The following is a 22,935-nucleotide window of genomic DNA, read 5'->3' as shown; positions in this document are numbered from 1 at the left end:
TATCACCGTGACAAACAGGGCAGGGCACAGCTTCATATCTCTCGCCACCAGTTTTGCAAACCGTGTTACCAAATGTAACTTAACCAATGAGGATCCTTTCCGGATTCTCTTTTGCGAGAATTCAATGATCCTTCAATCGTGTCCATTTATAATATATCATACGATTAATTTTTATTAAGTATTGTTTATATTCAATTTTAAATAAAAAAATTACAATAATTTCTAACTGCACAATGTACATATACGATTGGAGGATTCTCATAATCTTTACAAAGAGGATCCTCATTCTAACTTAACAAGCAAAAAAAAGCAAAAGTAAAGATTGGAGGGACACGTGTGAGCCACATATTCCCCAATTGTAGTCCAACAGTGAACCTCCAAATCGTTCCTTCAAGCACGCCGAGAGTGAATGCAAAAATGTAAAGCCGATGGAGACACAGATGCACCGAAAATATATCTACCACTTCCTATATCTCTCGTCATAACAGTCAAGAACGAGGCTGATATACCAGTGTTGATAGTTGTCCCACATCAGTGAGGGATAAGATTTGTTATGTGCTTATATGATATTGGGCTACTTTCCATATTGTCAATTGGTTTTACGATGGAATCTCAATTTCATCATGGTATCAGAACGGGTTATCCTTGTGTGAAGCCAGACGGCCACACGAACTTCACGTCACCCAGTTGTCGTCCACATGTAAGCTTAAAAATCCGTCACAAGTTGTCCCACATCTTATATGATATTGGGCTGCTCCCTATATTACCAATTGATCTTATAGTAGAATTAATTATCATAAACCTTGCAATTTACGCACACAAATTAGTCAAAATATGTTACTGCTATCGTTTTTTCGGTGTGTGAGTGAGCGCGTGCGCGTGTTATCTGGAAGTGGCGTGACATTCTCAAGCTCCTGGAAGTGGCGTGACATTCTCAAGCTCAATTTTTCAAGAAAGAACTAGTCTACTTATTCTTAAAAAAATAATAGATGTACCACAAAATCCATGAGGAGCATACAAACTGTCAGCTCTTTCTTTCTGACATAGTTCTCACGCGTTGCAAAACACGAACAAACTCATAAAACAAGGAGAAGTCAAAACCTGGGACAAAGTCACTCTCTGGAGGAAGCTTAGAAATTGAGTCACTGCACGGCTGCTGACAAATGATAAAATCAAAACCACCGAATTTCCTCATCAAATTTTCAAGCTTGTTGCTTGTCAACTTTTGAACATCTTCGATTTGCTCCAAGTGCCCAGTCTGTCTCGTTGTCTCCCACCACCTCCTTAGGATCTTCCTCTTCGTTGCGGAAGTTTCTACAGATACAACTCCTTTCAATTTAATGCCAAGCCGGTGCAAAGCAACTTCGACCCCACCTATTCCACTGAAAACTGAGAAAACTGTTAATCCTTCTGGGTACATAGACTTCAGAGCAGAAAGATGATAACCCAAAGTATCTGTCTGGAAGCAATATTTAAGTGAGAGAAGCCTTTCTGCTAAACTGCATTCGGGAACTTGAGTGTGACTCGATGGGTAGCCTAGGATGCGCTCTAAATATTCAGGCTCTATAGGGCCTAATTTGTGTTTTCCAACCCACACAAGATTAGATGAGCGACAATGATGAATGATGTCCCTTTGTTGCTCAGGAGAGGGCAGTCCATGAGAATTCGAAAGCAACCTTCCAAGCCTATCACAAAGATTAGATATCCCACTGGTTTCAGAACTGATGCACATCACTTGCTTCCTTGTATCCCACGAAGGCCACCAGTTCTTGGTATGTGGCATTGCATCCTCAATGGTCATTGGTGGCTCAGGAACAATGCGAAACCTGTTCTCCGTGGGGAGATTGTGTACATAACCTTCCCTTCTACTCAAGGACGAGAAGAATTGAGTATTCACGTATTCAGGCTCAAGACCATACAAGAACTGAGAAATTTTTGCCCAGGAATCATATGCTAAACTCACAATATTTCCATAAAAGAAATATGGAGGTTTAGCCACCATTAGGTTCACACTTTTGCCAGGATTGTTGTTGAAAAGTTTTGGAATTCCAACTTTGCCAGTTTCAGGGTCAACTTTTTCTTCCATCCATGTTGGGTCAAGGAGAGAGTTTGAATTATGAACGTACTCTTGTTTTGGCCTTTTCCCTCTACGCTTTTCTTCAGCTATCTGCCTGGACGACCTGAACTGAGGAACAGCATTCGGAACAACATTTGAATCATCACCACTAAACTCTTGCTTAGGCCTCTTCCCTAAATTGTTTGTTAAAATACCACCCCTTGATTGAGAAACTGCATGTGGATAGAATTCCTCGTTTTCAACTTTAACTGAATCATATGATCCTGTAGCATAAAATCTGGAACCTGTTGCACTGCGTGAAGGGGCTGAGTACTGCGCCAGATATATTGTTCCAAATATTAGTAAACCAACCTAAATGATGAATGATATAGACTATACAGTTTCAGAAATAAGCAGTTATGAGAGAAGCAAACAAGCAATGACTAATGAACATAGCCATTAGAGATGGAAAATTATATTTTAACTTCTGACTTGTAAGAGTAAATAAACAGAGACCCGTAAAACATGCACGAGATTATGCATATGTGCTTCAACAAGGAGATCCAAAAATTGGTAAGGCCATCTAGGACCATTTAATTTTAAAACAAATATATCATTATTCGAAGGTGAAAGATTAGGATTAGGTTAAGGTTGTCAACACAATTTGGCATATCTCTCATATATACATAATGTCATAAGTATTTCACATTAGAATGAACTACTTGTAGTCGCACTTTGATAGCAAAAACCACTAAAAAAAATTTATAAGAAGCTAAATAAATTATCCAAACACAGCATGTCGGCATTTGAAAAGTCATTAAATGATTATAAGAATGCATCCCGACCTTAGTTTCTTCATAATAGTTTCCAGAAATTTGATATTTAATGATTGAGTCCGCAAGTTCAGAAATTGGAGCTCCTGAACCTGAAACAGCAAATGACTGTTAAACATGATTAAGTAATAAGCTAATAAAATTGTATCACCCTGCATAGCAACAAGATGGAGTTAATCATGTTGTCGTCACAAGTGATTCATCCCCTTCAATTCCAGTAGAGAACATCCAACAATTCACATTTCAAAGAAATTTGTTGTGTTGAAAGCAACTTGGTTGCAATGTCACCACTAATGATTATAATAGCATAAAGGTCAGGAGAAGTACTATTTTTACAGTTACAAGTTACAGCGTTCCACTGAAAAATATGATTACGTTTAAAGTAAAATGCAACCAATTACGTTCTTTCTTTCCAGGTCTAGTGGAGCAAATTATATAAAAGACTCACCAAACCTTTCAATTACCCAAGAAACTTGATTCTCGGAGAAACCCATTTCAAGCAGACGGAGTGTCTTCTCCATGGTCCCATATAATTTTTCATCATTAGCATCCTGCGAATCAGAAGGTTAGATTATTGAACAGTACAATACAAAATCACAAAAACGCAAACTTGATGAAATAGCTACTGGACAACGTGGCAACTATGTAAATGCATGTTCTAGCGACATTTTTGCAAACTTGTTGCTTCAAAAAAGAACATTTAATGAGAGAGGAGAAAAATCCTACCCTAGACCATTGTCATTATGACACGTACTTAAAATCCCTTCCTCACCGTACCGACTTCTGTATGATTGCTTAAGTTGGGGATGATGAGTTCAAAGGTGAAAGGTAAATTTTGTTTTCAGTAATCTCTTATTTGAAATCGAACTCTAAATGTAGACCTTGTTTAGAAATAGGACTAGATAAAAAAATGCAACATATTTTAAGAGACTATGGACAGATTTAACACAACAATGTCCAGTTCCATAAAGTGGCATGGAAAAAGAAACATAACTTACATGGAAGAGTTAAATTATCTGATATGTTATTATCGTGGTTTTCATCTGAAATGTTATTACCATTTTGGCATCCAAAGTGGCCAAAAGAATTGATAGATTTACTAATGCCAGGTTTATTATTTAAGGTCCAATGGGACTAGCGAGCAAAGTTCAACTTTCTACGAACTATATGTGTCATGCATATGCATTAGTTTTTATCTTTTCCCAAAAGACTTGAAGCATATATTGGACAAGTATCGCACAAATATAATTAATTTTGTTGCCAATATCCAAAATGTCATGAGATGGAATAACAATTTAATCAAGGATCATAGACCTCATTTTTTTCTTCACCACCATGAGTTGTATCATCTACATCATTTTCAAGTTTGACTGCTGTCTGAGCAGCAAAAATAAAATCCACCAAGTCATCAATTGGAGCGTCTTCACCTGATATGGAGCACGACGAGATTAACCACACTATATTGAAATGTTGAACATACTATCGTAGGAGATTGTAAATAGCAGGACTAAAAAGAGATAAAAGCCAGCAATACTGATTCTTTTTTAAAGAATTTATGCAAGTATTAGAGAAGTTTAACAAACATGAATATGAAATGAATTGTGCCATCTAGGCGTGTGCCGAAGCTTTCTTGATTGTGTATTAAACTCATAAAAATATTCACCATACCCACGCTCAAAAAATTCAAGACCCATACAGAGTTTGAACAGATTCCTACTTTTACAGAAGCTTTCTTATGTTACGTACTCAAGTTCCAATAATGTAAGTTTGTGGAGCTCTTCCCCTGGTTCAACATCTGTGAAACTGTTAACAGTAATAGCCCTAAACTTAACAGGAGGTATAGATTGGAATAAGCTTCATTCCATATCAATCCTTAATCCAATTACACAAGAGTGTATTCAGATACGCCTCATTAGAGGAGCCTAAAACCAAACACATTGGGATTTATCCACGTAACACATAAAAACTTATGGAAAGTACGTGGAATTGCAGACTAGTCATGAGCACAAAAACTGTCAACCAGTAAGTGTTCCCTATTTTTACTTTTCAATATAAAAAACCAATACAAGTCAAACATTTGCATTTAAATTAAAATTTAGAATTTTCAACCTACCAAGCTTATCAATTGCAAACTCAACTTCGTTTGGAGAAAAATTCATCATCAGTAAGGATGCCCTTTTTTCCTCATTAAGTCCATCTGGCAAATCTGGCTCCTGCCAAAAGTTAAAGAAGCCTTAGCATGTGCAAATTAAGACAAAAAATCACATTAAAAAATATATATATATCATAACATGATATGCTCCTTTTATCTTCATCACGACAAGAGAGGCAACTTATTTGCTTTATTAGAAAATTTCCACATAAGTTAAGCTTGCTATGTCTTAAGCATCACAAAGCACTTGTCACCGAACTGCATAATCTAATTTCAGTCACAACACTACTGGAGCATTGGAAGTCACTAGCATAGTTACCAGTGACTTGTGAAGATCAATCACAAAGAGTATACTGGGTACGTAAACCATAGATTCAGAAAACAAGATCACAGTAGTTTTCTCAGGTTACCTCTTTTGGTTCAGCAATATTAGGAATCTCTGGATGACTGCTTACATCCTTGTCATCAAATAAGCTGTCCAGAGAATCAGATGATCCAGAATCTGACTTTCGAGAATCCTATTCATTCCAAAATAGGTTAACTATAAGCATTCAAAATTCCTTGGTAAATACATGACATGCACTTATAATTGAAAATTCAGTGATAAATTCACCGGCCCTCCCACATGCAAATTATCAAGGGACTGAGAGATGTTGCACCAATGCTAGGATGTTCTCTTCAGTATTTCGAATTGAACTAACAAATGATTCTGGGAAAACCATTCAACTAAAAAACATATACAATAGGAACGTCAACAAAAAACATGTCACTTACTGGATACGACAAAAGGGTCTCCAATAACAACTCTGTGTCGCCTTCACCTAGATTTGAAGAAAAATACTCGATCATCAAAATTTTGGAGGAAAAAAAAACATTATCAGATTGCGAGATCCGGATAATGATAATAACACAATGAGTGCATTAAATGGGATCCATCAAGACTCTGTGGGTGTACCAATATGCGTGTGTGCACGTACTCAGCCCACGTCCAGTGTTATTTACTTCTAATATTCTAAATCTACAATGCCACTGTTAACCCCACCAACCCTCACCCATATTTAGTAAGATCAAATCTAATAGAGTTCACAGTTTGGCATGACCTACCCTTTTCTTCAATCACTTTGTCCACAAGTGATGGTGAAAATCCCATTCCAATCAAATCTGATCTGGAATTGCTACCCGATGAACTTGCGACATTGTTCTGGAATTGCAAAGGAAGAAAAAAAAACAAAAGTAAGCGAATAACAAGGATTATATAACTTATCTCATACATCATTTCTCAGCCAGTTTCAAAATTCTACACAATTGACTTAGTTAGATATATCATATATGGTGAAATTTCTTCATATGAACTCGCAAAAGTATCATAAAATGGTGGCTGTACCCCGAAATGGTCTGAAAATGCAGGATCTGAAGGCAACTCAGAATCCAAGATCTCTTCTTTAGGCACAATTGCCTTCTCATATTCCTGTTCTGATGAACTTTTTCTGTTTGAGTAATTTGTCATATTGACCTATACAGTAGAAATAGAGAGCACATAAATACACGGATGACATTGAACCATCTCCAAAGGATAATGTAGGACTAGTACAAAAGCATACCTTTTCCAAAATGAAACAGATAAAGCAAAGATAGAAAAGATGAGTTTACAATCGACAACAAACCGCGTAAGCTAGGCCGCCAGTCACCCTCTACAAGAAAACAACCTTCAAGTTTAGACCTTTCAATGGGGAGTGAACCACCAAATAACGTCTTGATTCGTAAGGTCACCATTCAGCAATATCTAGTTGATTATATAGTGCGGCAAATCGTTGTCTGCATTATACTAGTAAGCTACAAACCGCGAAATCTATGTATCTAACCAGTCAGCCCTCTTTTGTACTTTCGCATGAACCACATTACACGACACGATGCACCTGTAACGAACCCTAGCGAAAGCGATCGAGCTTATGAAGCCATGCATTATATTTCTTACATGAAATGAAAGTGCTACATTTGCAAACATACCAAATGCTCAATGTGCAATTATGGAATAGAATCATATCAATAATCCCCATTAGCAAAGTAAATAATTCAGCTAACTCAAAATTCACATACCTAATCACCAAATTAGTCATGCAAATTCATACAATTAAGCCCCTAACAATTTAACAAACAAAAAAATATCTTACTTTCCTCCATTTTCTCAGCAACCAAACAGACCGAAAAAGAATGCAATTACAACAGAACGAAAACGAACAGAGAAAGAAACAACTTTAAGAAAATAAAATCTAAAGAGACGTTATAATTTTCGGCTACAATTATTTGAGCTGAACGAAAGAAGGAAGCGCGCATGCACACGCCGTTCGGTGGTCAGCGACGTACCTGATCGGAAATTCAACGGCAGGAGAGGAGCAGAGTCCAAGCGGCCGATGCAGGGGCGCGTCGACTGCACTCTCTCCCGCGGGAGGAAGGTTCGTTGGGAAACAAAGTGAGAGAGCTGCGAGAATCGCATAGGACAACTGAATCACTGACTTGTTTGACTACGGTCTTATTGGTTCTCTACTCTTCGGAGGTTACGGCGTCACTGACTGCCGTTAAAGTCTCTTCTCTAATAGGAGGACAATCTCTCTGCAGTTAAAAAGGAGGGGTCACGGGCTTCCGTGCGTTTACTGACTGTGTTGGTGGTGGGCCATGCGTCCCGGAAAAGGAAGCATGACTGACACGTGTCATGATTAGGATGCCACCTCTTTTGTTCATTTCACCCGCCTGATTTCTCTGTAAAATTGTTATTAGCACTCACCGACTGCTTGTCGCACTACGCATCAGTCAAATTTTGGGATGTTTGGTGAGTGCTTTTAAAAACCAAAAGTGCAGACAATTTTTTTAAAATTAATTTTTAGTAAAAATGTAAATTAATTTAAAAAAAAAATACTTAAAGTAATTCATGCAAAAAGTATATAATTATTGATTTTTGAAAACGTTTTCATGTATTAATTGAAGAGTATTAATTGAAGAGTAATGTTAAGGCGATTAAATTTGTTAACAAAATTTTATAAACTAAATGACATTAAAATTGATTACTGCATAATTACTTAAGCGGTGATAAACATATTTTATTCCTATTTGTAACATATCACTTAGTTTATAAGTTTTTCCTATAAATTTAATCACACTAGTATTACTCTTGCTTGAAAGGTTAAAATAGTCAAGAAAGGGTGGTGTTATTTCCACCTTTTTTTTCTCTTTTTTTTTTCTTTTCCGATTGCAAATTTTTTTTGACAGGACTAAATTTAATGAATGTTTGATTGAGACTACAAATTTCACCATGTAAAATAATTGCATATTTAATGCATTACTAAACTAACTTAAAATAATTCGGGCTTTTCTAGGGACTAAATTATCCTCGACTCTTGCTTAAGGCTCTTAAAACATCAATTTAGAAAGAGATTAACAATTAATAAAAATTAGTCACCCAACATTTTTTAGCACCTAGTCTCTCACATCATTGGGATAAAAAAAAAAATTTAAGACAATTAGATTTAAGGAATAATGGCATTTTGAGAGGCTAAGTAAAGCTTCTAGCCCCTAATCCTTGCCTTTTCCACTAGACTTGCTCTAAAATATAGAGAAGTCATGAAGAAAACTTGTCGTTCAATCCTACCATCTTTTATGGACATCAGGAACTAGATGAGAGGTAGTGTTATCCACTTATTTTTACTTTTCACACATCCCTCTCAATTTTCAATCATCAAATCGAATGAATTGAAGATGAATGGACAAAAATAACAAGAGTGCGTGAGATATAAAAATAAGCGTGTGAATAATACTATCTTTAGATAAAATGTGGGAGAACATGAGCACAAATTGTCCAAAAAACTTCTAAGAAAATTACACTGCGTTTAGACAAGAAAATTTTAGATTACTAAAGAATTCTAAAATAACAAAAAACTGAAAAGATGAAATTTTATTCTCTAGATTTTTTTTTTTTTTTTGTTTAGTTAACATTAAAAAAAATAGATTTAAGTAAAAAATTTAGTAGTGGTGATGGAAACAGCGGTGATGATAGTGAGTGGTGGTGGAGACTGATAATGGTGGATGGTGCTGGCGGCGGCGAGCGAGTTTCAAATTTCGACACTTCAATACTAGTAGGCCTGCCTGTTGAGCGACTTTGGAGTGGTATCAAGGTCACATGAAAAACTAGAAAGTGAAGCCATCAATTGCATGAGAAATATCAAAGTTTGATATCAATCCAAATGCCAGAAATAAACAATTTGCAGGAAAATCAAAGCGGAGAAAAGAGATGTAAATACAATATTACCTTTTAACACATGCATTTATTCAATTCAAATGCGAAAAAAATAAACAGTATAAGGGGAAGAGAAAAGAGGTGGGCAAAACCAATCATACAGAAAAGGAACCAAACTGAACAAAGCACAACTTTCTCTCAAAGACTTGGAGATAATGTTAATTGCCATCTTGATTTCTTGAATTATATCAAACTGTATTTTCCTCCTGATTTGAGCAACAAACCCCCGAATAAATCCAGGATGTAACTAAAAAGTAAGGACCAGAAACAAATGGACCAACATAACTAAATCAGAGGGGGTTAAAAACAACAAAAAGAGACAACATCAGAGTGAGTATTGCACTTTACCATTTGCCACGAGTATCATAAACCCGGGATTTGATGAACCCATCGACAAAGCAAAAATATAGTCGATAAAAGGAAACTGTGACCGAGTTCCGATTCATTTCTCTTGAGGTTGAGCTGCATTTTTGATAATAGACCCGCCTTTCTCTAGCTGCAACGCTCGAGGATCCAGAGGGATTGTTCCAACTGTTAAATTACCCAAGGATTCAGAATACCCGTTAACTCTTACAGGCATTGAGCCTACAGTGACAACATCAACCTTTCTGGTGTTTGTAACAGCAGCAGCTGAAGATTTTGATCCTGCCTGCCTTGGAGTAATAGTGAGGGAATCAATTTTTAAGGTAGACACGACATCATCTTTTGCTTCAATTGCCTTCCGCTCACCATCTTCTTTCTTGATACTGGCGTTGATAACACTTGAGTTAGAGGAAACCTGCTCAGGAGTAGAGACCAAAGTCTTTTTCGCGTTGTTAACATCATCATTAAGTTTGGTGACTTTTTCATCCTTAATACGAGGCAGCTCACCCACAGAGTTGTGCAGCTTGCGGGGAGGACCCAGCCCAGGTACTAAAAATGGACTTTCAAAGCTTCTAAGAAGTAACCTGCCTCTCTCTTCCTGCATGATTTTCTGACGGTCCTCATAGTACATAAAGTCATCAAGTAAAGATGTCTTCAATGTGTGATTCTTGAATATTTTCAGCATCTCCAAGCCTTTCTTATACATAATCTGCACAGTATAAAAAAATAATTAACCACCACCCAATGAAATCATACCCCACGGAGAGACGGTGACACATGATGATGAGGAACCCACTGCTAAATTCAGGACACATTTTCATAGCACATACTCTTAAACCCTAGATTTCAATTAAAGGCTATGAGCCTACTTGTGGTTAGATGCACACAACCATTTAACCATTCTGCCCAGTCTGGCAGTGTGGATTCCAATCCTCCAAGTCGCATTTCTCAGTAACACTAACCACTATACATGATTAAACCACAAGCTAGCTACAAAACACCATATTGTGAAAGTTGCCCAACAAATCACCCACAATGGAAGATTTGGTTAAGATAATACAGGGAAAAAAAATATAGATTACCTCTTGCGTATCCCTGCTATTAGTCACCGGCTTGTTTTCATTGTTCTCCAATACAATGTGCCTGAAACTGGTATTTGGAACATCTTTAATAATGTGCCACTTAACAGGGAAGCTCCCACTCCATTTATCTTGCTGCCAAAAGTCCATATCCTTGTGAAAGTCAACCGGGCCACCCATCTCTGCTACGCCACAGAATTGACCACTTGCATTAACCTGTGCAAAGACAATTCAATATCAGCAATACCTAACGAATCACTAAAAACCTTGTTTCTGATGGTTTATAAAGGAGATAATCGATAAAGGTGAACAATTATACATATTTTCAACAAAAAATAGTCAATAGGTACAACAGAACTCACGGAAAAGAAAAGGAAGATCGGACAGGCTCTATGTTTTCCTGCAGCTATTCTTTGAGCATCTTCATATGCACTATTCAGTTTCTTGTTGCCATGGGGTGTGGATGACCAGACATTGTATTTGACGCTTTTGTGAACATCATCCTCGCTGTATGATTTTATTACAAAAAATTTTGCATCCGTGTAGTCAACGGGCAGATCATCCTTGTTATATTTATCAGTACGGATAATGATGTTTCCTTGTGCATCACAATCTCCTGCCTTGGTCGTATAGGCTTTCACAGCTAGTTGATTTTTTAACCTGTTGATTCTAGGACCACAATTCTGCTCACCCAATGCCTCCAGGCCACCATGTACATCATTCAAGGCCCTACCAACATGAAATTTTGGTCGAAACTTAGCCGCAGCACCCCTTCCTTGAGCACTAGATCCAAAGTTAGATAAGCCATTAGTGACGGGGATTTCCACCTTCAAATGATTAGGTAATACTTTCCCATTTGGAAGGTTATCCACAGACGAAACCGACCCAGATGCACTTCTAACCTGTTAAAGCATTAGGGGAAAACTCAGAAAGGATTCTGTTTTAAAGGTCCTCAAAAGAACCAGATATCAAGACAGTAACAATTTTATAGGTGAACAAAGATGATCATTTCAGAAACTTTATGGGTAGAATTAAACACCCAACAAGTTAAAGACCATAAACCTGGACAGAAAAAGTAATACCTGATTAACATGTGACGAGGCTGGGGTTGGAAAACGACCAGAAGAAACACCTCCATGTGTCACAGCATGCTTGCTTGATCCACTACCTCTTTGACCTTCTGATACCTTTGTCAAGGGATTCATCTGATTTAAAGAGGACTTCGAGGAGTTAGGGTAGCCTCCAGAAGCTGAATTTAAGTTATATTTGACCCCTCTTCCATCGGGTCTATTAACTGATGCTCCATTATCAGACAAGGAGTCAGGTGAACTGTTGGGAATGGCATCTTGTTGAACAACAAAAGGGATGTAGGAAGGTGAAGAGACAGAGTTCTGATAAGGGGGGATGGTATACTGTTGGCCATCAGCGCCTATCATAGCACCAGGTATGTAAGGATTGTATGGGTTGTATGGAGACTGTGCATATCCATAGCTAGGTGTATAATATACAAAAGGCAAACTTTCATTCTGTGCACCCTGTTAAATAGGGACGAATTATGAGAATCATCACAAATAATCACTAAAGTACCAAAAGTATGTGTGTGTAAGAGAGAGATAAATCACTAACCGTGTACTGGATATCTGGACCATCAACGCCAAAAATCCTACGGTGGTCCTCAAATTCACCGGGTGATTCAAATCCTGTCCACATTTATTCAAGTGTCAACACAAAGTACAAATGAGACAAATGAGCCGCCAAATTGATCTACCAAAAGAGAAGGGGCAATAAATTTACCTGTACAGTAATACCCATAGTTTGTGGCAGCGGGATAATACATGCCCTGGTCAACAACAAACTCAGGAGCTCCTTCGTTGTACATACCTTCAACTTGTTCAAAGGAACTTGGAAAATGCAGGCCTTGTTCCATGTTTTGAATCTAAAAGCCAAAGACACCAACACTCAAACAACTCAGCAGGAAATTACAAACTGAATTCACCACTGGAGAAAATACTACTGCTCAATCGAATGTCGAAAGATTTGTAAGAACATACCATATAAACCTCATCATTCACATGTTCAGGAACATTATACATTTCCATTCCAGTACTGCCACCCCTATACAATACAATGATACAGAACGTCATCATTCAGTAGAGTCAGGAAAGTAAAATGCAGAACCATCCTCAAACAAGTAAACCATCTCTACAAAACAGTAAGGCACCCGCCAGTACACAAGCTTTGTTCCCGTTATCACTAGCCCGGGATGAATCAAACATGTTCAAAACAATTAAAGAATACCCAAACACTAGAACAGAAGAATTGGCTTCTTCTCCACCATCAATCACATAATCATAAGCAGAAATTGACCCGATACTTAACCGAGCATTCCACCATTCGACAAGGAACTCAAACCCAATTAACGGAGTAACTGAACTTATTTATCTTAATTTTTTTGCACCGAGGTATGAATTTTCAGCTACTAGAAAGCAATCATGTCAAAAAATAACATGTCCTAAGCAATACCAAATAAAATTAGATCTGATTAATCATAATAACGCGAAAATTCAACTTCCAAAAACCCAAAAATTCAATGATTCCAACAAAAATATCAGGAACAATTTTTAGAAAGAAAAAAAAATTATATTCCTACTCTCAGACTACCTTCTAATGCTAAAAAATTCGAACAAAGAACCTGTAAACACAAGGAAAAATGGAAGAGAGGGACGAAACTGCAAGGAAACTTTTATCTGAGCTCGGAGAAAAGACAGTACCTTAATTTCTAAGCAAGGACGTAAACGAAAAAGAAGAGAAAAGCTTGAGGAGTGAGGGGAATTACCAATAAATAAGCTGAATCAATCCGCGGTTGACCTAGAAAGTTCTAGGAGACGGGAATCGAATAATTTGCAGAGAGTAGAGGGGCTTTTCTGCAACATTACGTAATATATATATATATATATAATATATTATATATAAACTTTTGAGGGCGAAGCAGACTCGCTTAAGAAACCCTAACCATGAGGGAGAAGCAAGGGAGAGAGGGGGGGGGCTTTGGGACAGAAGGCGGTTTTGGTGTGTGAACGTAAAAATTGAGAGAGCAAAAGAGAGATTCCCGCAATACGCAGCGTTTCGAGTGGGAAACTTTTCAGTTTCGCGGTGTTGTTAAATGTCGAGATTGCCCCCTGAGCGGCATTGGTAAAACTCGAAGACCGCCAGGGGGAAATGCGTAGCGGGAAAGTGGTGAATTTTGTCTGGTCCGCTAAAAGCTTGAAACGACGTCGTGGTGAAGCGGTCGTACGCTCACTGCCTGTGGTTTGTTCTCAAGAGAAGATCTATCGCCAACTAGTGGCGGCTGCAATTCTTTTAATTCTTTTTTTGGAAAAAGCCAAGAAACTTCCTACTTTATAGTTACCAATAAACCTTCGACATCATGTGAATTTAAAATTTGAGAGGGAGTGCTTGAATTTATGTGGTCTTAATTATTGTTTAACACATTAATTTTATGATAATGAAATTAAAAAAGTTAAGTTTATAATTACGTGTCATTCAACAATTCAGGCCACATAAAAACTATACTTATTTTTGATGTGGAAGATTTGATCTCTTGAAAGAAGGATAAGCTACCGTGGTGATACTAATGTAGTGCCACAAAATACCCCTCTAATGTTTGAATTTTTTTTCGAACAAACGTTATTATCTACACTAAGGAGTGGGAGAATGGGTTAAACCTCATAATATGTTAGCGATAATGTGGTTCAAGTTTTCCTTTGGCAAAAATCGAATTTAAAACCTCTTACTTATAAGTAAAAATGAATTATATTAGACCATAATACTAAATGTAAATGACTTGATGATATGGTGAATGAAGCTCTTTTTATAGTAGATGAGAGTTTTCTAGTCCAACCTGGACTTGGGATATGTAGAATAATTCTCAAATTAACGACTAAAATCAAAACAAATGTCAATGTAACGTAAAATTTAACGAGAACAACATATTATTAGTTAAGGAGAAGGGTATTTATTTTAATTGCTTCTTGCCACTACGGTTAAACACTATCTGGAACAAGTTTATTATTCGATTCCTGCCAAAATATTTTTTTTGGGGGTTGACCTTATCTTGACTTATATGTTGGGTATAAAAACTTACCTTTATTAGTTGAGAATTGAAAAGAAGATTTCTCCCATTATTCTTGGTGTGCTTTTTTCGCATGGAATATATTTCTCTTTTTTCTTGGTAAAAAGAATGTATTTCTCTTTAAAATATTGCTTCATAAACTTTAGTTTTTATACAACAATACATGAAATTTCATAATTTTAGTTTACTTACATAATAAGTCAATCATAATAATTATATATTAAATTCACAATCTATTTGAGTTGAACTTCAGACCTCTGACCACGCTTACAAATGAAAATGAATGTCAGTAGATTAGTAGGTCATATGGTTCTGGAGTCATGGATATGAGACTGGCACAAGGCTTCCTTTGGTAGGTGGAGGGTGTTGGTTCCTCCTGCCTGAGTACGAAACTTACGTGTTATATATTTATTTAATAAGATATCTTTATCTCAATGTGTTATTTTAATTTACGTATTTATAAAAATTAAATCAAACTATTATTGAATGAGGAATTAAACAAAGAAAAAAAATTTACATTTGATTTATGAAAGTTATTTTAGAAAGATAGACTATAAAAAATATAGGATATATGTTTCTTGTCACCTTAATCATAGTAGCTAGGTGCCCTTGTAAATTTATAATCGATGATAGTAGCTTATATGGAACGAGTTCGTCGTTCTTGTAGTGTCCCGATCTAACAAGAATATGGAAGAAAACTTGCACATAGCAATATATTATTAGGTTGAGACGCCGCGTGACGGTAAATCTATTTCATGGAATTCTTCTCCTAAGTGAGACTTAATAGCAATAACCACTTTGATGCTCTACTCAATTATAAGCTCGTGACGTTCATAAATTAGCGTGACAAAAAGATAAACGCAATATATTATATACTTGGGCATAATATTTAAGACTTGGAGACCAAGTGATTGCAAAATAAAGTGAGACTATTTTTGCTTTATGACTTAATATTTTTGGTTATACTTTAGAATTTGGATATCTCAAAAACTATATGCTGACTTGCATGTGGATGGATGTCTTTTACATAAAAATATTCTTATGTATGCGATAGGCCAAAATGTTCTTTGCTCAAACCTTTTTAGGGCATATAGGGGCCTTTATTCACCTGGGGTCTCCCACTTATATGCTGAACATGGTGACAAGTTTTGTAATTAGGTAGAAATCTATAAAGGAGAAACGCTTTATTCTCTCGTCACCTGTTCACCACGTGACAATGACAATTGCTTATTGAACTGGCAGTACACTTCTTCAACACATGGTAAGCGTATTAGACGGTGATGCCACCAAACCTTGGTTGCATGAGAAAATCTCTTCAAAAAGTTACCCCGAGATCTCCGGCTTGGATCTCAAAGGTGATCGACCGGCCCTTGCCGGAACCTATAGAGGGGTGAACTAGACAACCTATCGCTAAAGTGTTTTGCCAGCATAAAAATGGAGGACAAGGTGAGGAAAGAATGATACCCAAGTACCAAACCAAAATCTGAAAGCTCACCGGCATTAGGATATGAACTACGATTGGCTTGACCACAGATATGTGCAATTTTCAAATCGTTGAACCCGAAAAACAGACCGTAGCTGCTTCACATTCACAGTTAGCAGTACCTAAATCACATTACATCTACCCACACATTCCTGAACACAGTGCTTTGTGTGTGTGTGTGTGTGTGTGTGTGTGTGTATGAGAGAGATAAGTTAAACGTAGAAAAGTTACTTGAAAAAATAGGTTAATTCTTGACAATATCTAGTAAAAATAAGCACCTAAACTCCGTGTGGGAAAGGTGTAATACATGTCTTTCCCAATTTCTCACACAAGACACCAATATTCCGACGAGCTAACGTCCTCTGCAATACTCAAATTCAACCGTTGAATGATCAAAATAATAGACGGTGCTTGAAAAGAGTGCTCTAGAGCTCTACCCTAACACATCCATCGTCCAGAACTACCTCCAATTACCTGGAATGACCTTCCACCACCGGCAGAAGCAGTTGGGCAGGTCAGCATGTCTTCATCCCACGGCATATGTATCATCCAATTCATTCCAGGAAGCCCAGCCCCAACATACCGCATACAAGTATTCTCACACCAAAAAGCAAGCTTCGCAGATCGGCGTAAGCGAGACACTTAACGAACCAAAACTGACATCAATGCACCACACAAGCACTGGAAAAAGCAATCTGTGTCTGGATGGTGAGAAGGGTTTCCCCCTCCACCCAAGGACAGGTTTCAGGTTAAGTCGCTGGATGATGAGAAGGGTCTCCTCCAACAACCTGTGTATGCACTGGCTCAGTTTCCTCAACCACTGGCAGTTCGCCCATGGGCTTGGTGTCTGGGGACATAGGAACCATCTCTGGTACAGGTGGAGCCCCAGATTCAGGAACAGGATCCTTCACGTCAAATTTCGAAACGCGTGGCGGCCTCTCATATCTTTCATAACTGGGGCTCCGACTATGGTTACGACTACGACTTCGGCTACGACTGTAGCTGCGACTACGGCCACGGGACCAGCTCCGGCTACGACTCCGACTCCTGGTCCAGCTCCGACTCCTCCTACTCCGGCTGCGGCTGCGGCTTCGACTCCGGCTTCTGCTTCTGTTGATATCCCATGTTCGAACTCTGTCAGGGCTACGGCTATAGCTTCTGCCTCTGCTCCTGTCAGGAAAATCAACTCTATTATCAAATCGTCCCCGTCCACGTCCTCCACGCCCATCCATACTGTTGTACCGATCTTGCGGGCCACTGCCATTTCTACCCCAACCAACATTACCACCACCAGGACCACCAAATCCTCGGCCCCTGTTCCCAGGTCCAGAAAAGAAATCGCCTCTCCCACCACGGCCGCCAACAGCACCATCCCTAGGGCCACCACGACCGCCAAAGCCATCTCGCATGCCGCCACGACCACCAAAACCACCATCCCTCATGCCACCACGACCTCCAAAACCCCCATCCCTTGTACCGCCACGACTACCAAAACCCCCATCCCTCATTCCATCACGGCCGCCGGAATCCCAGCGGCCAGTACCACCATTAACAGGCCCACCGGAATCAAAACGGTTCATCGGATTCCTATCCTTGCCAAAACCAGCCCCACCACGTAGAGCAATCTCTCGCACCTCTGGGGGCACTTGCTGGTTAGCTCCCTCCAGAACTTTAATCAAATCAGCTGCATATTTCCAGTCTTGCTCGGAGAAAAAGGTGTAGGACATCCCAGTTGCGCCAGCCCTCCCAGTTCTTCCAATTCGGTGAACATAGTCTTCAACACCAGTAGGGAAATCATAGTTTACCACCACCCTGTAACATGAGAAACTCTGTAAGTATAATGTCTTTGAAACAATGTTGAGGTCTAATTCTAAGCTCAATCATGATCTTTGTCCTAATGCATCGATATTTTTTCATTAATAAACTCAACATGTTAAATTGGAAATAACGAAGTGCGTTGAAATGAGTTAACCTTATATCTTTGATGTCAAGCCCACGAGCAGCAACGTCAGTGGCAACTAATACTGGGGATTTTCCACTCCGGAACTGATTTAAAACCCAGTCTCGCTCACCTTGAGACTTGTCCCCGTGAATTGCAGCAGCCCCAAAAGTGCGTCCAATACTACGTGCAATCTGATCGCACAACCTCTTGGTGGAACAAAAGACAATGATCTTAGAACCTCGTTCTTGGGATCTTAGGATCTGCTCCAAGCGCCTTTGCTTCTCCATTTGTGGAACAACTTCAACGTACTGCATATTCATTAACAAATCATTTTGCGAGGTGAAGCAATAAAAAGGTTCCTACTTCTTTTTGAACGTATAAAAAGGTTCCCATTTCACAAACAAGTTAATAGTACAAATATATTCTACCCTACGTGTGCATTTGAAAAATCCTCAGCATAAAATGCACATAAAAAAGGAGATAGACCATCACACAGACCGGCTGTATATAATTATGAGGCTTATTGATGCGAGCCAGAACTGAAGTGTACGGCAAAGCTTATGGTTCCGTGTTATAATTAGATTTAAGTTTAATAGAAATTTTTTGCATAAGATTTCTTATATGTGAGTAGTGAGTAGTGATACTGATCAAAACTGAAAACATAAAGCACCTGATATGACAATTGTAGTTCTATGATCATAGCACATTAATATACTAGTTACATTATCCTAGAATATGTGCACTTGTCAAAACACTAAAAAAAAAATGTACTCATTCAGAAATTACCTGTGTGATAGACTTGTTTGCAGCAAGCTCATCAACGTTGCCAATATTCACTTGTACAGGATTAACAAGAAGGTCACTTGCTATTTTTCTTACTTCTTTGGGCCATGTTGCTGTGTACATAAGGGTTTGTCTGTGCGGGGGTATTTGATCCACAATTTTACGGATTTGAGGTTCAAAACCCATGTCAAGCATTCGATCTGCTTCATCAAGTACAAGTAGAGAAACTTGCCGAAAATCAATCTTCTTCATTTCCAGTATGTCATTAAGACGACCAGGAGTTGCCACAACTATATCTGCTCCACGATCCAACTCTTTTAGCTGAAGGCCCTTTGGAGCTCCACCATACAAGCACTGAATCATGAAGTTCAATCACAGTGAATAAAACATATAAACCAAAATGAACTGAAAAAATGAAACAATCATATTAATAAAGTCAAGCAATGAGCACCCACCGTGCAAGATACCCTAGAAGCTCGCCCAAATTTCAAGACCTCATCTTGTATCTGTGTTGCAAGCTCCCGTGTTGGGGCCAAAACCAAGACTGTTGGGCCATTCTGAGAATGATTACGGCGTTGTCTAAGAAGAATGAATGCAGGCATCAAATAGCCCAAAGTTTTTCCAGAACCAGTTTTCGCAATTGCAACTATATCCCTACTTTGAAGAGCAATTGGCCATGTTTGTGCCTGAATTGGTGTGGGAGATGTGAAGCCAGCAGCATGAATCTGAACCAATAACATAGGTCTAAGAGATCAGGAAAAAGTTTAAGAATGTCTCATGCAAAGATAGATGACAAATATTGTATTGATAGAAGAGTAAGATGACAAAAATGCCCATGGGTATATGGTTGCTTACACAAGCAACTTGAGGCAACAAAAGAGGGCATAAAGACATAACAGGTGGAGCCATTAAGTAAGAAATCCCAGTCACATAAGGTGTGATTTGGATGAAGGGCTAACCGCCCTTTTACAAGATAGGCTCCAACAGTTCATTTTGCAGCCAAATATCAGAATAGTTGTTGCATGTGTAAGTGTGCCAATAGCAGTGCAGCGTACGACATATGCTCCTCCTCCGGAGCAGATATCGCACCTGCGACAAGTGAGAACTGATGAGTTCAAAAGTAGAAAACATATACTAACACAAAAATGGAATGGTATGGATCTTATAATGGATATTTATAAAATATCAGAGAACGAACAAATCCAGGGGGGAAAGTAACTTACCTCTCTCAATATCTCTGGAGGAAAACCAGTGTCTTCAAATGTCATGAACGGTGCAGGAACATTGTCACCCTATGCAATTAAATGCAAAAAATTGAGGTCATAAAGAATACACATTAGTTTAACACGCTATTGTGTCCATAACAACTATAAACAATAAAGCACCATCTCTTATCAAAACCAACATCATTTTGTATCCACTCATCAAAACCATTTTCAGTGCTGTTCAAATAAATTTACAAGCATTCCCACATTCCCACAAATACATCCCAAGCAAAAAGAAATACAGACCGATGCAGTAACTTCATGTTGTTGCCGATAAACTTCAACAGGTGAAAGACTAGTAACACTTGTAGGTCCGGCATAAGGGGGCTTCACCAAAGAGTTATTTGGGAAAGGTGGACCACCTGTTGCATGACTGTACACGTTATGCATGGGACCTGGCATGGTATTCAGTGCATTGGCACGACCAGGTGTAGCATTTTGAAATGGAGGACCACCACTCATACTCATCTCCTGAAAAAAAAATGGCATGATATAATGAGAAATCAGTTTACTTTCGAAGAATGCATTTAAATGTAAATAACTTACATGGAAACCTAACAGAACGTGTCAGTGATATTAATTAAGAGATACCTGCTGACTTCTTGCAATCGGAATAGATGCAAGTTTGGGTTGCTGAGGACCTGGTGGCCCTTCATTGTTACTATTGAAGTAATAATCATTTCCACCTCTACCGTGGAAATTATCTTCATGACCCATTCTTAATCCTACAGGAGGCACATTTGACTGCTGACCACGTATCATTGCCGGGTCCATTTGATTTTGGAACCTAGAACCATGTTGATTGTGAGGCAAATCAGCCCCAGGTTGCTGCAAGTGACCAAAAGAGGAAGGGTGTTGCATGTTTCCTATAGGGCCGCCAAATTGTTGGGGTGGCCCTTGATGAACAGACCTCTGTGGCATTTGTACTGGATTGGTCCCAGTAGGAAGATTCTGCACAGATGAGGCACCCGCAGGTTGAAATCGAGATGGAGAAACACCAATTTGATTTCTTTGTTGAAAATCATCTTCCTCCCTCTGAGAGAATGCAGGTTTATATTCTTGTTGATTTGCCAGTGGTTGCCCTTGTGCACTATGCATAGATTGCTGTTGTGAACTTTGCTGCCCTTGGGGAGGAATGCTTTGCTGATAAGGGATATAATGCATCTGCTGATGTGCAAACTGATGCATTTGTGACCCGTGGCTCTGTGGTGTGTGTTGCCCCAGTTGCTGAGGCATTTGCTGACCCGGATGCTGCATCATATGCCCATGATGTTGCATGGCCTGTCCCACTTGTGAACTCTGTTGATGTCCAGGTTGAGCCATTTGTGATCCCTGCTGTTGAGCATATGATGTTGGATTCAGCTGTTGTGCCATTATCTGTCCATGCGGTTGAGAATACTGGTTTATTTGCGACCCCTGCTGTTGTGGAGCTTGTGTTATCTGCTGCCCATCCTGAGGCATCACTCCGTTCGGTTGCATTGAATGAGCAACAGGAATTGCAGCTAGCTTTGGTGTGGTAGTAGCAGGAGGCGGGCCTGCTGGCAAGGGTGGCGGCAAAGAAGCCGGTTTTTCATACTGGGTAACGTTAGTTTCAGGATTCCAATAGTATAACAAACCCGTACTACCATCAATCAAACCCTTCCACGGATTTGGAAGTGTAGGATCATCAGGCGCATATCGTGGACCGGCTGGCTCCACTGATGCCATGACTAATACTGATCTACAACGTATCAAACCATTCCATCAAAACATCGACATTGCAAACTCGTTTCGCAAAATTGCACCAAATAATAACCAAAAAAAAAAAAACTAATACAATCAATCACACATATGGAGTTGCAAAACAACCTCAAATCAAAAAAATAATTGTTTAGTCTTCTGAAGTTAGGATAACCTAATTTAGTGAATGTCTAAATGCCACAGAATCTATACAAAATAAAAAATAATCCAAAAATTCAATTTCTGTTCTTACTTTACCAACAGTTTCTCACTTCTCAGAACCCAAATTTCTTACAAAATTAAAACCCCGTATCAAAATTTGAATTAACAAAATACATCCGAAACGTTCAACAACCAAGCATATTCAAACTTAGAAAAAATTAAATACCCAAAATTAGAAAACGAGGTAAAATCAAGCATATAATTCCCAATTCGAAAAACCCTAAAAAATCACGTACCTCGTCGAATATATTGAGCAGCGGCTTCGAAAAACTTCTATTTCTTTGGTATAAAAACAATCAGAGAGCGACGCGAGAAACACAAGAGGTAAGTTTTCCGGGAAAATATTTGCTGTTTGCTTCTCGCCCTCCGTGGGTCGGAGGACTAATTATATGAGTTGTGTGGGGAGGGGGCATGAAATTTCAATGTAGGGTTATGGGGGTAAATATCAGCTGCACCGCCAGTCCAGAATCAGTGGTGAACCTTGAAATAGACGGTTGTGATTAAGAGTACGGTTATTTTTACCTGCATTTCCTAAATTCACCTTTAATTTCACTTTGCCTCGTATAATTCAAAAATCATTACATTGCCTTCTAAAATTAAATCTGTTATACCTTATTA

General features: G+C 38.6%; 3 protein-coding genes across 11 annotated transcripts; all 3 read right to left on the bottom strand.

Annotated features, from left to right (window-relative positions):
• Positions 1 to 944: 944 nt before the first annotated feature.
• LOC103961246 (probable inactive DNA (cytosine-5)-methyltransferase DRM3) lies at positions 945 to 7,593 on the bottom strand. Of its 2 annotated transcripts, XM_009373781.3 has the most exons (11): positions 7,406 to 7,592; positions 6,643 to 6,732; positions 6,426 to 6,554; positions 6,146 to 6,242; positions 5,816 to 5,862; positions 5,452 to 5,559; positions 5,003 to 5,102; positions 4,204 to 4,316; positions 3,338 to 3,440; positions 2,902 to 2,981; positions 945 to 2,389 (listed from the first exon to the last, which is right to left on the bottom strand). In XM_009373781.3, the coding sequence occupies exons 3-11, from the start codon at positions 6,546 to 6,548 to the stop codon at positions 1,025 to 1,027; spliced, it is 2,136 nt and encodes a 711-aa protein (XP_009372056.1). In that variant the 5' UTR covers positions 6,549 to 6,554; positions 6,643 to 6,732; positions 7,406 to 7,592; the 3' UTR covers positions 945 to 1,024. The 2 variants fall into 2 exon arrangements, with proteins under 2 accessions (XP_009372056.1, XP_009372057.1); XM_009373782.3 differs by lacking the exon at positions 6,643 to 6,732 and having other exon boundaries at positions 7,406 to 7,593.
• A 1,233-nt stretch (positions 7,594 to 8,826) lies between these two features.
• LOC103961245 (YTH domain-containing protein ECT4) lies at positions 8,827 to 13,833 on the bottom strand. 6 transcript variants are annotated; one of them, XR_007253637.1, is made up of 8 exons: positions 12,823 to 12,930; positions 12,566 to 12,707; positions 12,398 to 12,471; positions 11,854 to 12,306; positions 11,134 to 11,673; positions 10,775 to 10,987; positions 9,678 to 10,401; positions 8,827 to 9,220 (listed from the first exon to the last, which is right to left on the bottom strand). XR_007253637.1 is itself a non-coding variant. In XM_009373779.3 (8 exons), exons 2-8 carry the CDS (start codon positions 12,868 to 12,870, stop codon positions 9,772 to 9,774), a joined length of 2,100 nt encoding a protein of 699 aa, XP_009372054.1. In that variant the 5' UTR covers positions 12,871 to 12,886; positions 13,543 to 13,833; the 3' UTR covers positions 9,483 to 9,771. The 6 variants fall into 6 exon arrangements, 4 of the variants coding, with proteins under 4 accessions (XP_009372054.1, XP_009372053.1, XP_009372055.1 ...); XR_007253636.1 differs by lacking the exon at positions 8,827 to 9,220 and adding an exon at positions 9,483 to 9,535; XM_009373779.3 differs by lacking the exon at positions 8,827 to 9,220 and adding an exon at positions 13,543 to 13,833 and having other exon boundaries at positions 9,483 to 10,401; positions 12,823 to 12,886.
• A 2,765-nt stretch (positions 13,834 to 16,598) lies between these two features.
• LOC103961244 (DEAD-box ATP-dependent RNA helicase 46) lies at positions 16,599 to 22,715 on the bottom strand. Of its 3 annotated transcripts, none has more exons than XM_048571556.1 (8): positions 22,554 to 22,715; positions 20,968 to 22,096; positions 20,623 to 20,847; positions 20,335 to 20,403; positions 19,567 to 19,836; positions 19,115 to 19,465; positions 18,359 to 18,636; positions 16,599 to 18,198 (listed from the first exon to the last, which is right to left on the bottom strand). In XM_048571556.1, exons 2-8 carry the CDS (start codon positions 22,081 to 22,083, stop codon positions 17,136 to 17,138), a joined length of 3,372 nt encoding a protein of 1,123 aa, XP_048427513.1. In that variant the 5' UTR covers positions 22,084 to 22,096; positions 22,554 to 22,715; the 3' UTR covers positions 16,599 to 17,135. The 3 variants fall into 3 exon arrangements, with proteins under 3 accessions (XP_048427513.1, XP_048427514.1, XP_048427515.1); XM_048571557.1 differs by having other exon boundaries at positions 20,968 to 22,091; positions 22,554 to 22,704; XM_048571558.1 differs by lacking the exon at positions 22,554 to 22,715 and adding an exon at positions 22,190 to 22,219.
• Between the last annotated feature and the right edge of the window lie 220 nt (positions 22,716 to 22,935).

Source organism: the organism of the source record quoted next, unplaced genomic scaffold (assembly GCF_019419815.1).
Source record: "Pyrus x bretschneideri cultivar Hongxiangsu unplaced genomic scaffold, Pyrus_bretschneideri_v1 Contig6, whole genome shotgun sequence".
Classification (NCBI taxonomy): Eukaryota; Viridiplantae; Streptophyta; class Magnoliopsida; order Rosales; family Rosaceae; genus Pyrus; species Pyrus x bretschneideri.
The sequence above is the reverse complement of the archived record's forward strand: the minus strand, read 5'-3'. Positions and strand labels throughout refer to the sequence as shown.